Source organism: Prionailurus bengalensis, chromosome D2 (assembly GCF_016509475.1).
Source record: "Prionailurus bengalensis isolate Pbe53 chromosome D2, Fcat_Pben_1.1_paternal_pri, whole genome shotgun sequence".
In the NCBI taxonomy this organism is placed as follows: domain Eukaryota; kingdom Metazoa; phylum Chordata; class Mammalia; order Carnivora; family Felidae; genus Prionailurus; species Prionailurus bengalensis.
The window spans coordinates 86,290,676-86,303,255 of NC_057351.1; the positions used below are offsets into that span (position 1 = coordinate 86,290,676).

The 12,580-nt window shown below is 61.3% G+C and overlaps 1 protein-coding gene across 19 annotated transcripts in view; it reads left to right on the plus strand.

The window, feature by feature from the left end:
• Positions 1 to 12,580, plus strand: part of JAKMIP3 (Janus kinase and microtubule interacting protein 3) — a 112,599-nt gene that overhangs the window by 48,261 nt on the left and 51,758 nt on the right. For all 19 annotated transcript variants that reach the window (XM_043597903.1, XM_043597906.1, XM_043597908.1 and 16 more), the window contains exon 3: positions 7,173 to 7,670. In XM_043597903.1, coding sequence (XP_043453838.1) covers positions 7,173 to 7,670 — 498 coding nt within the window. The remainder of the gene's footprint in view (positions 1 to 7,172; positions 7,671 to 12,580) is intronic.

Here is a 12,580-nt window from a genome sequence, read left to right on the forward strand (position 1 = left end):
TCAGGGCCAAGGTGCAGCCGTCTGGAGGCCCAGGACCCCGCCTCAGACACCACTCACGGGTTGTCCGATGGGACTCGGACAGCAAGGCCCTCGTCTCACTGGGTGAAAGTGCTCCTCGTCCAATGCACAGAAGCACCACGCGGAAATCGCCGAGCGGTACTTGCCTCGTGTGCCGACTCTGTGCCCGTTGCCACGGCATTGTCTTCCTGTGCGGTTTTACCAAAACCCACCCATCCCCACAGCCCAGGGGAGCGGGAGGGGGCCGCCTCCTCGCTTGTCAGCGCCCCAGGCCGGCGGGGTCGGAGACCACGCCCTCTCGCTGCCGGGCAAGGGCCCTGGGGCTGGGGCCCTGCTACCATTTATGTTTTGGAACGATGACGTGCCTCTTGGTACAAGATGCAGAAGGAACGGACGAAACGGCCCTGGTGCCCGCTCCGGAGGCCTTGTGTTACAGGCTCCTCGCCGCACGTCCGGGGCCCCTTTCTAACGCAGAGATGACGGCAGAGTGCCGCCCCCGGGTCCTCTCTCTTCACCGCACACAGGCTCCTGGGGGTCCCGCGTGCGGCTCCGGAGCGGCTCCAGCACCCCCTCGCGATCCTGTGCCCGATGTTTGGCCCACACATCCTGGCCGCTTCTGATTTTCGGCTGACGGGGAGCCGTGCAGGGAGCACCCTGTGTGCACGTGTGAGGGTGCTTGCAGAATAAGCTCTCGCAGGTGGCTTTGCTGGGTCCGGCCGCGTGCACGTTTCCAGGGATCGCACGGGCGCCCACACCTGCCCCGCCCCACGCAGGTCCGGTGGGTGACACATTCCTCACGCCTCTTTCCAGTTCCCGCCTGCGCTCCCCTGTCTCCCCCAGCAGCCAGTTCAGTAACTCAGGATCCCTTCGGATCCTGAGAAGGTGCCTCCGGCCGGTCTGTCCGCTCAGGCCATCGAGAGGAGCCTCGCTGCAAAAACGCTGCATGTGGGCCGTGAACCACGCACCTCGGTCGTCGTGAAGTGGGGGGTGGAAAACACAGTCCGGTGATCACAACCGTCAATAGCCTCGTCCTCATCAATCCTGAAATCTTTACACGTGCCACAGTTAGTGTCCCTGGTGCACCCACGGGACAGGTTTGCATAACCAGACCCAGAAGGCGGGACCGGCACCTTCTGTCTGGTTTTCGGCATGTTCCAGATGTTCTGGAAGCACCCAGGGAGGAGGGCTTGATTCTGCGCTCACGGTGGAAGTCCGGGGACGGCCACAGGACCTTGTCCTCTTCCGCAAGCCTGCCTGGACGGCGGGAGTCTCACAGAGGCCGTGGAGACACTGACCCCACCTGCGCACAGCGCCCACCCCTCACCAGGAGTTCCCCGGCGCAGCAAAATTCTGGAGGAGAAACATCTCGTTTTGCAGATTGCAGCTGTCACGGTGGAGAAAGTCGCTGGAAGCCTGGAAAGATGCCAGTAAATGTCGCCGCCAGAGCAGAGCACTTTGGGTCTCGGGACAGCGGTTAATTTGTCACCGAAGGCTGCTTGTGTGAACGGAGACTTGACAGTAAAGAATAAAATGACTCAAATGGAAGCAGGACTGTCCTCCTGCCCGCCCTCTGTCGGGAGATTGAAGCGGGACCATCTCTGGAGAAGAACCTTCTGGAAGGAGGGAGCCAGCTCTGCAGGGAGAGGAGCTCAAAGGGAAGGCCTCACGGGAGCCGCCATGTCCCAGTGAGGGAGACACCAAGGAACAGGAAGGCGGCTGGGCCAGAGGAAGCCAGGCTGGCAGGCACCTGGGGTGCAGTCACCCCACCTGGAAATCGGGGAGGGCATCTCAGAAGAGGTGGTTTTAGACAGAGACCAGAATGACCAGTAAAGGTGGGTCTGAGGGTGGCTCGCTCTGGGCAGGGCTCACCTGATGCAGTGGCAGGAAAGGCGGTCCAGAGTTCAGGCCATGGTGGCCGTGCAGGTGGCCATATTGTCTGGACCAGGACACCTGGGAGAGCGGAGGGGCCCTGAAGCAGATCAGGACCTACTAGGAGACCACGAACTTAGCCTCAGACTCGGCGTGTGCAGTATCCCGGTCACAAGGTCAGTGTGTTTGTTACACTAAAGCAGTGAAGGTTGCAGCCTTTCCAAACCTAGTGAGGTGGGGGGGGGTCTAGAAATACCAAGTGTCCTGCCCGTTTGTGATGAGGAGGGGACATAGCAGGAGGCCAGGCAGGGAAGGGCACGGAATGAGGGCAGGAGGCTGGAGCAGAGGCAGCCCACGGCGCGGGGCTGGGTCCACGGGGAATGGTGGCATCAGCTCTGTCCGCGGAAGGTGTGGGAGTCGACGGCAGGGACTTAACCGCCAAATCCCCAAATCCTAATTGTGTCCACACCTCCTGTGGGAGACAGTCATTCGCTGCTACAGGCCTGGAACCCAGTCCCCGCCACGGTGCCTGAGGGGCTGCAGGGAAGCTTCAGACTTCTCCTCGTCAGGCGAGACTTGGACATAAATCTCACTGGAAATAGAGCCACATGGGACTTTGGAGACAAAAACATGGTAGGAACAAAATAACGAGCCAGAGAAAAAGTGCCTTCTTCATAAAGCTAATAGCTTGAAAGAACAAAGACTAAGACAGAATGCTCCGGAAACTGGCCTAACATGGGGAAAGGCCACAGGCAACCCGCGTAGAACCTAAGGGGGGTGCATTCAGTCATTCAAAGCAAGGCCTGACTGTGCACCAGCCAGGAAGTGGGCCGTGTAGCCGTGGCACATGTGAAGGGGGCCCTGCTCCCCTGTGGGTCCTCGTGCAGATGGCCAAGTCCTCAGCACCCCATATCTGAGGGGACCGCAGACTATTTCCTGGAAATAAGACCGTAGACAAAAAAAGTCCTTTCCACGTGGCCCACAAGCAACGAGGCAGCGTCCCAGTGGGACTGTTTATCCATTTAACTTAAAATTCTGTCAGCCTCTGAGCAAATTCGTTAAGCAGTATTTGAGAGCCACGAACGTTCATGGCATCAGAAAGGATTACAGCAGCTTCCACCTGTAAATGGGTGTGGAGCAGGATCCCAAAGCCCCTGTCAGGAGACGGAGGACTGTTGGTGGCGTGGCCGGTGCCCGTGGGGCCTGCCCAGCACGGTGGCCTGAGTGCAGGACCCCACCTGCCGGCCCGAGGCCGTGCTGCTGCGTATTGGAGCCGTGCCTTTTCTCTGCGGTTTAAGCCAATCACACGAACTCCGCTCCTAACACACACCTTGGTCGCCTGCCTACGCTTCTCCAGCTAAGACTCTAGGTGCACCTCCATTCTGCTCAGGAGGTTGTTGGTGGGAGACTGTGTCCCGACGCCCGGCCGGCTCCATACCGACCCTTCAGGGGAGCACCCGTCCTGTGAGCACCTGCTCTCTGCCGGGCCTGTGCTGGTCACGGGCCACGAGTGGGCCATCCTCGTGGGGCTGAGGTCTGGCCTGAGCGTGAAGCCGGTCTTGACCCGGGAGGGGAGACGGTCGCGCCCACCAGCGAGGCAACGGCGTGCCTGTAGGCAGTGTGCGCCCTCTGTTTCCAGGGCAGGTCCGAGCCACTGGGATGGCAGGCCGGGTGGGGCCCTCCTGTGCCGGCACCCCCACCTCTGGGAAAGGCTGGCTCGGCCCCATGAGGGACGCGGAGGTGTCATCAGTGTCCACCCCACCCCCAGCTCCAAGGTTTCTTCGAGGACTTCGGGCAGCACTGAACACAGTTTCTCTCTGAATTAAACTTGAGGATGGCGAGGCCACGTGTGCTCCGTGGCCGGTGGGTCTTGTCGGGGCAGAGCAGTGGGAAAATGAGAGGAGACACCCTGGGATTCCTCAAGGAAAAGACGCAGAGCCCAGAGAGCAGGGCGGGACCGTCACGGCCACGGAACCGACCACGCAGGCACGGCACGGCCGTGACAGACTGGGAGGGAGCGGGAAGCGTGGGGGAACAGGCGCTCTCGTCATCACGGCGGGCGGGCAGAGCGTGAACATCGCAGCCACTGTGTTCGCCCGACCGCACGCCTCCCGCGGACCAAGTGAAGGAGTGATTATGGGATGTTCTCCCGCCATCCCTGGTTTCCTTGGCAACCAGATTCAGCGCGAGGGAGCGGAGGCGCCGAAGCCGCCAAGAACTGGGACAGAAGCCCCGCGTTTGAGTTGGAAACCGCGTGGGGACTTCAGCGCGTTTTACCACGTGAACGGGGTCCACCGGGAAAGCCTGCCACGGAGACCAGCCCGGAGCAGGGAGCCGCCCGGGGCCCGGGCCGTGACTGGAATACCATTTCCCATCGCAAGAAATCAGGGCGACTGGAGGACAGTCGTGGGCAGGAGGTGAGCACGCGGGCCCGGGACGCTCGGCCTGGTGGACAGGAGACAACCGGGGTCACGGGGCGTCCGAAGGGCTCGGGGCCGCCTCTCACTGGCCGCACACGGGGTGCTCGGGGCACCAGTAAGGGTGAGGCCAGCAGCGGTTGAAATCGTCAACTGTGTTTAAATCCCTTCTGAGGCCTACGTGGTCCCTTGAAAACTGGGCCCCTTGAAGCAATGGATCCAGCAGGCGTCCCGCAGCGTCGGGGGGACCAGCCACCCCAGATGCAGAAACCGCTCAGCCCCGGGACTCTGAAAAGGCAAAGCCGCAGCCCCGCTGGTCGAGAGCCCCAGCCACAAGCCCTGCCGCTGAGCCGCCCACAGCGCGTGGCCACGTCAGGCAGACTTTAATGAGGTCCCGGGAGGCTGCGGCCCGTCGGGGGACAGCTGTGGATCTCGGGGAGACATCTCTACGTGCTTCATTGGTGGAATAACCTTCTCAACAACGCACTATAAAGCTGTCGTGTGTTCCCGAAACAGGCCTGAGTCATGAAGGGCTCCCGGGGCTCAGGGTGCCGGCCACTTTGCTCACTGTGTCCGGTGTCGTGACCCGCTCTCGTGGCCGCTGCGAGGCTGCCGTGAGGCTGTCGCCAGCTTTCCGTCAGCCACCTCTCCCCCACCCGCGTGCTCGGGGCCACGCGCCTCCCCGCCATCCCGCATCTCCAGTAGGGGAGACTCAGACGCCAAATGGGGAGGAATTCGCAGGCTGCGAGTGGAGGGAGCTTCAGAGGAAGCCCGCTGCGGGAGACAGACGGGGGGCGGACGGCAGAGATGGGAGCCCAGAACCGCAGGCGAGCGAGGCCGCAGACAGTCCCGGGGCGCAGAAGCGTCTTCTGGGAGCGCCCCGTTCTGCTTTTCCTCTGTCTTCAGCGGCCGGTTCCGCAGCGGCCGTGGCGGGGACGCAGGCGCTGAAGGGACCCCGGCCCCGTTTGCACCCTGTGAGCCGACCGCTCGCATTCTGAGGCACGCGGGGCAGGGCGCTCCGTGCGGGTCTGGGTGTTCAGCAGGCCCTTCGGGCGCTGGCAGACCGTCCCGGGGCGGTCACGGGCACCGGACGGGAGGGCCCCGTTTTCCCCCAGACGGCTTCGACGGTGGTCAGCACTAAACCCTGAACGTTTCTGGTACTCTCTCCTCCGCCCGCCCTCCCAGCTCCGACCGGCACCTGCTCTGAGTGCAGATTCTTGTTCTCTTCTCTGCTGGTTCCGTCCGGGAGGCCGTTCTGGCTCCACCACGTCCAGGCGCGGGACCTCCGGCACCCGACGCTCGGCGTCCGCACCGCACAGTGGGGGCCGTGGCAGTCTCCCACGTGTGCTGACACCGCCCGGAGTGGGCGCCCTCGAGAGTGCAGATTACTAATCGCAGCGCCCTGCCCCCACGACTGAGAACCGCTACCAAAAAGCTGCTTTTCCATGTGTGCTCAGTTCAGTTTAAACTGGACAAAAGGGCAGTTCACGTGGGATGGATAAGGAGTAAATACCCGTGTGCGCTAAGCTCCAACAGCCACCCCATTCTTTGGAGGAAACCCAGAGAGCTGGCCAGGGGCTCGCTCCGCCCCCTGTGCCAGTGTCAGGGGCCTGGACGGCTCAGACAGGGCTCCGGGGCTGGAATTTCCTCTGGCACTGGGGGGTCCAAGCCGTCCGGGGACACTTGCCCTGCAGGAGGGACGCTCCGTCCCAGAGACAGGGATGAATAAGGCACTTTTTGTGCAGGGGCGTGAACGGCGGGGTCAGCGTGCAGAGGCAGGGCTGGAGACTGCAGGCAAGATTTGCAGGCACTTGGGCAGGGTCCAGGGTCAGAGCTATCGCCCTGGGGGAAGAGCCCACAGTTGCTGGGGTGCCAGTGGCCCTGACGGGGGGGGGGGGCTGAAACTCCCCCCAGATGGCATGGCCGGTGTTGTCCACCCGCAGTGGTGCCCCTGGCTCTGCCTCTACTCTGAATGCACCAGAAGCAGAGAAGAGGGCCGGGCAGGGGCTTCACCCCTGCAGACTCCTCCTCCCGCAGAGAGGGTGGCAGGAGGTGGGTGTGAGACGTGGCTGCCTGGAGTGGGGAGCAGGGAGGGGAGCCAGCTCTAGAGCTGGGGGTTGGGGTTGGATGGCTTGGGGGGACAGCAGCCGAGGACCGTGGCCCCACATGAGGTGCTGTGGATGGGGATGCAGAGTGGAGGTGGGGTGGGAGGGGCAGGCTGGACCCAGGGCAGCTTAGCCTCTGTTTCATCCCGTGTTAGGTTCTGAGCACCAACTTTGTACCACGTGTGGGTGGTGTGGTCATTGAGGCAAGGGTGAAGTTCTAGATAAAAACAAAAGATGCGGTAAAAAAATCCAAGTGATTCCAAAAATCTAGACGTTACGCGTCATCTAGACAGAGTGCAGCGGCCTGGTTGGGCCTCCCCGTTGGCCAAGACCGTCACAGAAGGTGAGCATGACACCCTTGTCATGGGGCTGGAGGGTCGTGCCCGAGGGGCCTCCCGCGCCCTCTTCCCGGTGGTTCACCGGAGAGGCGGCCGCTGGGCCCCCTGCACGGCCGGGCCTGGCCACGGGGGAGACGACAGAGCACATCTGTGTGCGCCCACGTGTCTGTGACCTCACCCTCCAGGCTCGCGGTGTTTGCAGCCTCCCGCCCCTGCGGACGCCCACGGGTGCGTGGTCCCACCGCCCGCGGGCAAGGCTTGACTCGGCCTCCAGTCCGCACGTCAAGGAGACGTTCTGGACGGGAGGACGGCTCCCGGCCCGGCAGGAAGGAACCCCGGAGGTCCCCACGCCCGCCCGGCCCCCGGGGCCCGCGGCGGCAGAGGCGGGCTCCGCAGCAGCACGCCTCCGCGGTCTTGTGTTCCAGGTGAGCAGGGTGGAGAGGGAGAAGAACCAGGAGCTGAGGCAGGTGCGGGAGCACGAGCAGCACAAGAGCGCCGTCCTGCTCACCGAGCTGAAGACGAAGCTGCACGAGGAAAAGACGAAGGAGCTCCAGGCCGTGCGGGAGGTGCTGCTGCGGCAGCACGAGGCTGAGCTGCTCAGGGTCATCAAGATCAAGGACAACGAGAACCAGCGGCTGCAGGCGCTGCTGCACGCGCTCCGCGACGGCGCCCCCGACAAGGTCAAGACCGTGCTGCTGTCTGAGGCCAAGGAGGAGGCCAAGAAGGGGTTCGAGGTGGAGAAGATCAAAATGCAGCAGGAGATCTCTGAGCTCAAGGGGGCCAAGAGGCAGGTGGAGGAGGCGCTGACCATCGTGATCCAGGCCGACAAGATCAAGGCCGCGGAAATCAGGAGCGTGTATCACCTCCACCAGGAGGAGATCTCCCGCATCAAGAAGGAGTGTGAGCGGGAGATCCGCAGGCTGGTACGTGCTGCGGGGTCGCGGGGCGGGGGCTGCTGGCGGGGCGCGGGGCGGGGGGCGCGGGGCGCGGGGCGGGGGGCTGCTGGCGGGGCCTGCTGGGCGTGGGGGGATGTGGGGCGTGGGAGCTCACTGGATCCAGAGGGCTGAGACCAGAAGCCCCCGGTGGGAGGTCCTGGGCCTCCAAGGCCGTGCTGGCATCGATGCCTGTGCACTACCTGGGAAAGCAGCCTCTCCGTCTGGGCCGTAGCAAGCGCGTCCCGTCCGGTCGGAAGGGCCAAATGCTGGCAGCTGCCTCTGGGGCGTCCGAATGGCTCCAGGGACCGGCTGGCCGTGGCCGGCACCCGTAGACTCCATGTTGTCAGAGACCCAGAGCTAAGAAGTTGAAGAGAATGGTCAGGGTTTGTGAGGGGTTGTGCCTGACCCCCCCTCCCTCCCCCGGGAACCTGGACCTCCTCCGTGCTTTTGGGGGAACACCGCTCAAGCATCGAGCCCTGGGTCACCTGTCAGGGGCTTCGCCAGGACCCAGCTGGCTTTGCCGCCCATCCCACGGAGGACCCTTGGGGTCCCCTTCATGGGATCAGCAATCTTTCCAGCCGGCACAGCTGTGCACCCAGGGCACCTCTCCCTACTTCGGGGGGCTCTGATTTCCAGACACTGCCCCCAGGCTGTACCGCTTCCCAGATGGGGCGTGGCCCTTGTCCAGACCCGTGGCCCTGAGGTGAGCACAGACTTGTGAACCACACACAGTGCTGCCATGTTGTGCACGTGGGGGCCCTGAACTCTCCCAACCTGGAGGGCCCCCTCCTTTCCCAGAGTGTCCCCTGTTCCGGGTACCCCCCAGACGACTCTCAGCCATGTGTTGGCACCTCCTTGAGCCACCGAGGACCTGGCCAAAATACCACCTCTGAGCAGTGGGGGGTTCCTCACGTGACAGGATGGCCCCTCGGCTCCTCTTCTGCCCCAGAGAGGAACGAAGCCAGTGCCCAGGCTGCTCAAGGAAGGAGGGGCAGGGCGGTCAGTACCCGATGCCCAGTTCCAGGTGGACCCTGTTCACCTCCATGGGATTCACTGTGCACAGGCCAGTGGCCCCATCTCCTTAGCTCAGGACCTGTAACAAAACTAGCAGGTCCCTTGCGGGTCCCTGTGGGTCCCTCACCCCTAGCGTGGATGCCCCGGAGGCAGCTACGGGCAGTGTTTCTAGCCGATTCTTCTGGAGTCTGTTCCAGCTTCTCAAAAACATGCTTAAACGTGTACTCCTTGAAACCTCAGTTTCCACTGTGCTCCCGCCTCTGCCTCGATTGTCCTGGCCAGCTCCTGTTGTGGGCCAATTCACAATGGCGTGGGCAGTGTCAGGGGAGAGCCGGGGTTGGTGACCACAGAAGGGGCTTGCTGGGGCCCTGGAGAAGGGGCGGGCGGCGACCACGGGACCTCCGGACCCCTGGAGGGCCCTGCCACAGCCAACTCAGCACAGTTGGGCGGGGGGAGCATGGGGCCATCCTCCTGGGGGTAATTTGGGGATAAGAGAAGGTCCCGTGGGACACTTGGAGCTTTACCTTGGCTTAAGTGAATCACCGTTTGCTTGACTGTTGCTGTGTTAGCGTTACTCACAAAAGACCCACAGTGACCCCTGGTTCTATTACCTTTGTTATACGTACTTTTGTTTTCCCGGAATTAACTTTCTAAGTGCCTATTCCTAATTCACCCCGGGATTTCCAGTAAAATGCGCCTCTGCTGTGAGCACGGTGAACAATGAACGATCAGTCCACCCATTGACCTGGTTTCTGAGACACCCCTTCTGCCTGCCTGTCGGCTGCCCCTGCTGCCAGCCCCACCCTCCTCTGCCGTCATCCTGGGAGCCACTCCTCTCTCCTGGGCTAGATTCCTCCCACATCTTCCTCTTTTCTTTTTTTGGAAAAAAAAGAAGCCAAAATTTTATTTATGTTTATTTATTTTTGAGAGAGAGAGAGAGAGAGAGAGAGAGAGAGAGAGAGAGAGACAGAGCATGAGTGGAGGGGAGGGGCAGAGAGAGAGGAAGACACAGACTCCGAAGCAGGCTCCAGGCTCTGAGCTGTCAGCACAGAGCCCGACGCGGGGCTCAAACTCACAAACCTTGAGATCATGACCTGAGCTGAAGTCAGACACTTAACCGACTGAGCCACCCAGGGGCCCCCTTCCTCTTTCTTGATCAACGTACTTTCTTATTTCGGAGGAACACATTCTCCAATAGCTTCCTGGAAACAGGGTGGAGATCAATGTTGTAAGACCCTGTGTGTATGAAAGTTTTATTCTACCCTCACACTCGATGCTCTAACTGGGAAGGGAATTATAGGTTGGAAAAACCTTCCATTGGGAATTTGAAGGTATTTCTGCATTGTCTTTTAACTTCCAGTGTTGCCTGAGGAAGTTGGAAAACATTCTGGTTCCTGATCTTCCCGTGGCCCCATTTCACTCCCTGCTGCCCCCTGAAGCTGCAAGGTTCACCCTGTGCCCTGAGCCCTGAGCCCTGCACCCTGAGCCCTATGCCCTGCGCCCTTTGCCCTGTGCCCTGATCCCTGGGCCCCATGCCCTGAACCCTGTACCCTGCGCCCTCAGCCCTGCAGGGTTCACCCTGCACCCGGAGCCCTGCACCCTGAGCCCTGTGCCCTGAGCTCTAAGCCCTGAGCCCTGTGCCCTGAGCCCTGTGTCCTGCACCCTGCACCCTGAGCCCTGCACCCTGAGCCCTGTGCCCTGAGCTCTAAGCCCTGTGCCCTGAGCCCTGCGCCCTGTGCCCTGAACCCTGTACCCTGCGCCCTGAGCCCTTTGGGGTTCGCCCTGCATCCTGAGCCCTGAGCCCTGTGCCCTGTGCCCTGTGCCCTTAGCCCTGAGCCCTGTGTCCTGAGCTCTAAGCCCTGTGCCCTGAGTCCTGCGCCCTGCACCCTGAACCCTGCACCCTGTGCCCTGAGCCCTGTGGGGTTCACCCTGCACCCTGAGCCTGCACCCTGAGCCCAGTGCCCTGTGCTCTGTGCCCTGAGCTCTAAGCCCTGTGCCCTGAACCCTGCGCCCTGAGCCCTGTGCCCTGTGTCCTGAGCTCTGCGCCCTGTGCCCTGAACCCTGCACCCTGTGCCCTGAGCCCTGCGGGGTTCATCCTGCACCCTGTGACCTGAGCCCTGTGCCCTGAGCCCTGCGCCCTGTCCCCTGAGCCCCGTGCCCTGAACCCTGTACCCTGTGCCCTGAGCCCTGTGGGGTTCACCCTGCACCCTGAGCCTTCACCCTGCGCCCTGTACCCTGTGCCCTGTGCCCTGAGCCCTGTGCCCTGTGCCCTGTGCCCTGGTGGTGATGCACCTGCTGTATTTGTTCACCCACCACACCACGTGGTCGGGAGCTTTTCTAACTGGAAACTCAGTCACTGGCTTGGGAAATCTCGTGTGATTGTCTCCCCTGCCGTCTTCCTTCCGGACGTCCCATCAGCACGGCACTGGGCCTTTGAGCTGGCGCCCCAGGTTTCCCGTTCTCCCCTCTGGCCTGGCGTTGGCTCTGATTTCTGGGAGATGTCCTCAACTCCGTGTCCTAATTTTCCTACTCAGGCTTTTATTTCTGCCTCCATACACTGAATTCCCCAGCACGTTCCTTCTCTGTAGCCTTCCCGCATCCTCGGAGACAGAAGGCCCCTGGTTTCTCTGAGGCGGTGATGAAAATGGGCTCTGAAAGCGTCTTCTCGTGCCCCTTCCCGCCGGAGGGTGTCCTTGAGCGCCAGGGGGCCTCGTGGGGCTGGCTGTAAGGTGGACTGGAAGAGAGTCTGTGTCACGAGGGGGACTTTTCTTGACCTTTCCCCCCCCCCCCCCCCCCGTGCCCTGAGCTGAGGAAGTTGAGTCAGGGCGATAAGGCCCCCCAAGGAATGAAACTGAAGACATGGGGCCGGAAAGGAAGAATTAAAACATCTTTCTTGCAGGTGCCGTGACCGTAGGGAACCCTAGGGGATTCACCATAAAACCACTAGAACCATTGAAAGAGTTCAGCAGGTTTTCAGGATCGAGATGAATCTGCCAAGATCAGTTGTATTTTCAGGCTTGACAGACAACCTGTCCAGAATGAAGTTTGAAAAACGTCCCCCCACAAGGGCATAAAGAGAATAAAGTACGTGGGAGTAAGTTTAACAAAAGATGTGTGGGACCTGCACCCGAAACCACAAAACACAGCTGAACAACACGGAGGGAGATATAGATACACAGACCTTCCTGCCCAGGCTCAGGAAGCTCAGTATTGCTAAGATCCAGTTCTCCCCGAATTAACTTAAAGGTCACAGCCGCGCCTGTCAGAATCCGGCCGCTCTCCTGCTGGCGTGGACAAGCCGGTCTGAAAACTCTAAGACAGCAAGCGCCTCTCCCCACGGGCCATGCGCTGAGGGGTAGCGTCTCCTGATCTAAACCTTTCAGGTTTTCTAATTTGTCCGTCTTTTCCTGTAGGGCCCGTGCTTGTTGGGTCTTGTTTGAGAAATGCTTTTATTCTGAAGCCACGAAGCTTTATCTTTTGGAAACCTTATGGTTTGCCTTTCGTGCAAAAGTCCTTGCCCCAAGCTCATGTGTGCGCGTGGGTGCACATGCGTGTGTGTGTACGTGTGTGCATGTGTGCGTCTGTGTGCGTGTGTGTGTGTGCATGCGTGTTGTAAGGGTCACCTCTGTCAGGCAGCGCGTGTCCCCCGGGGCAGGGGCCATCTGATGGCTCCCCTCTGACCCCTCGAGCCCGTCGTGCGCGAGCTGACCCAGCTTGGTAACCGTGGTGACGTCTGGAGGGCGGGTCGCCTCTCCTCGTTCTTCCGGACACACTTGACTCTTCTTGGGAGTTTTTCAGACTCCCACAAAAACCTCAAAATCAGTTTCCCTAGATTAAAAACAAATAAACAAAAAACCCGCGGGGATTTTTGTTGGGCTTATGCC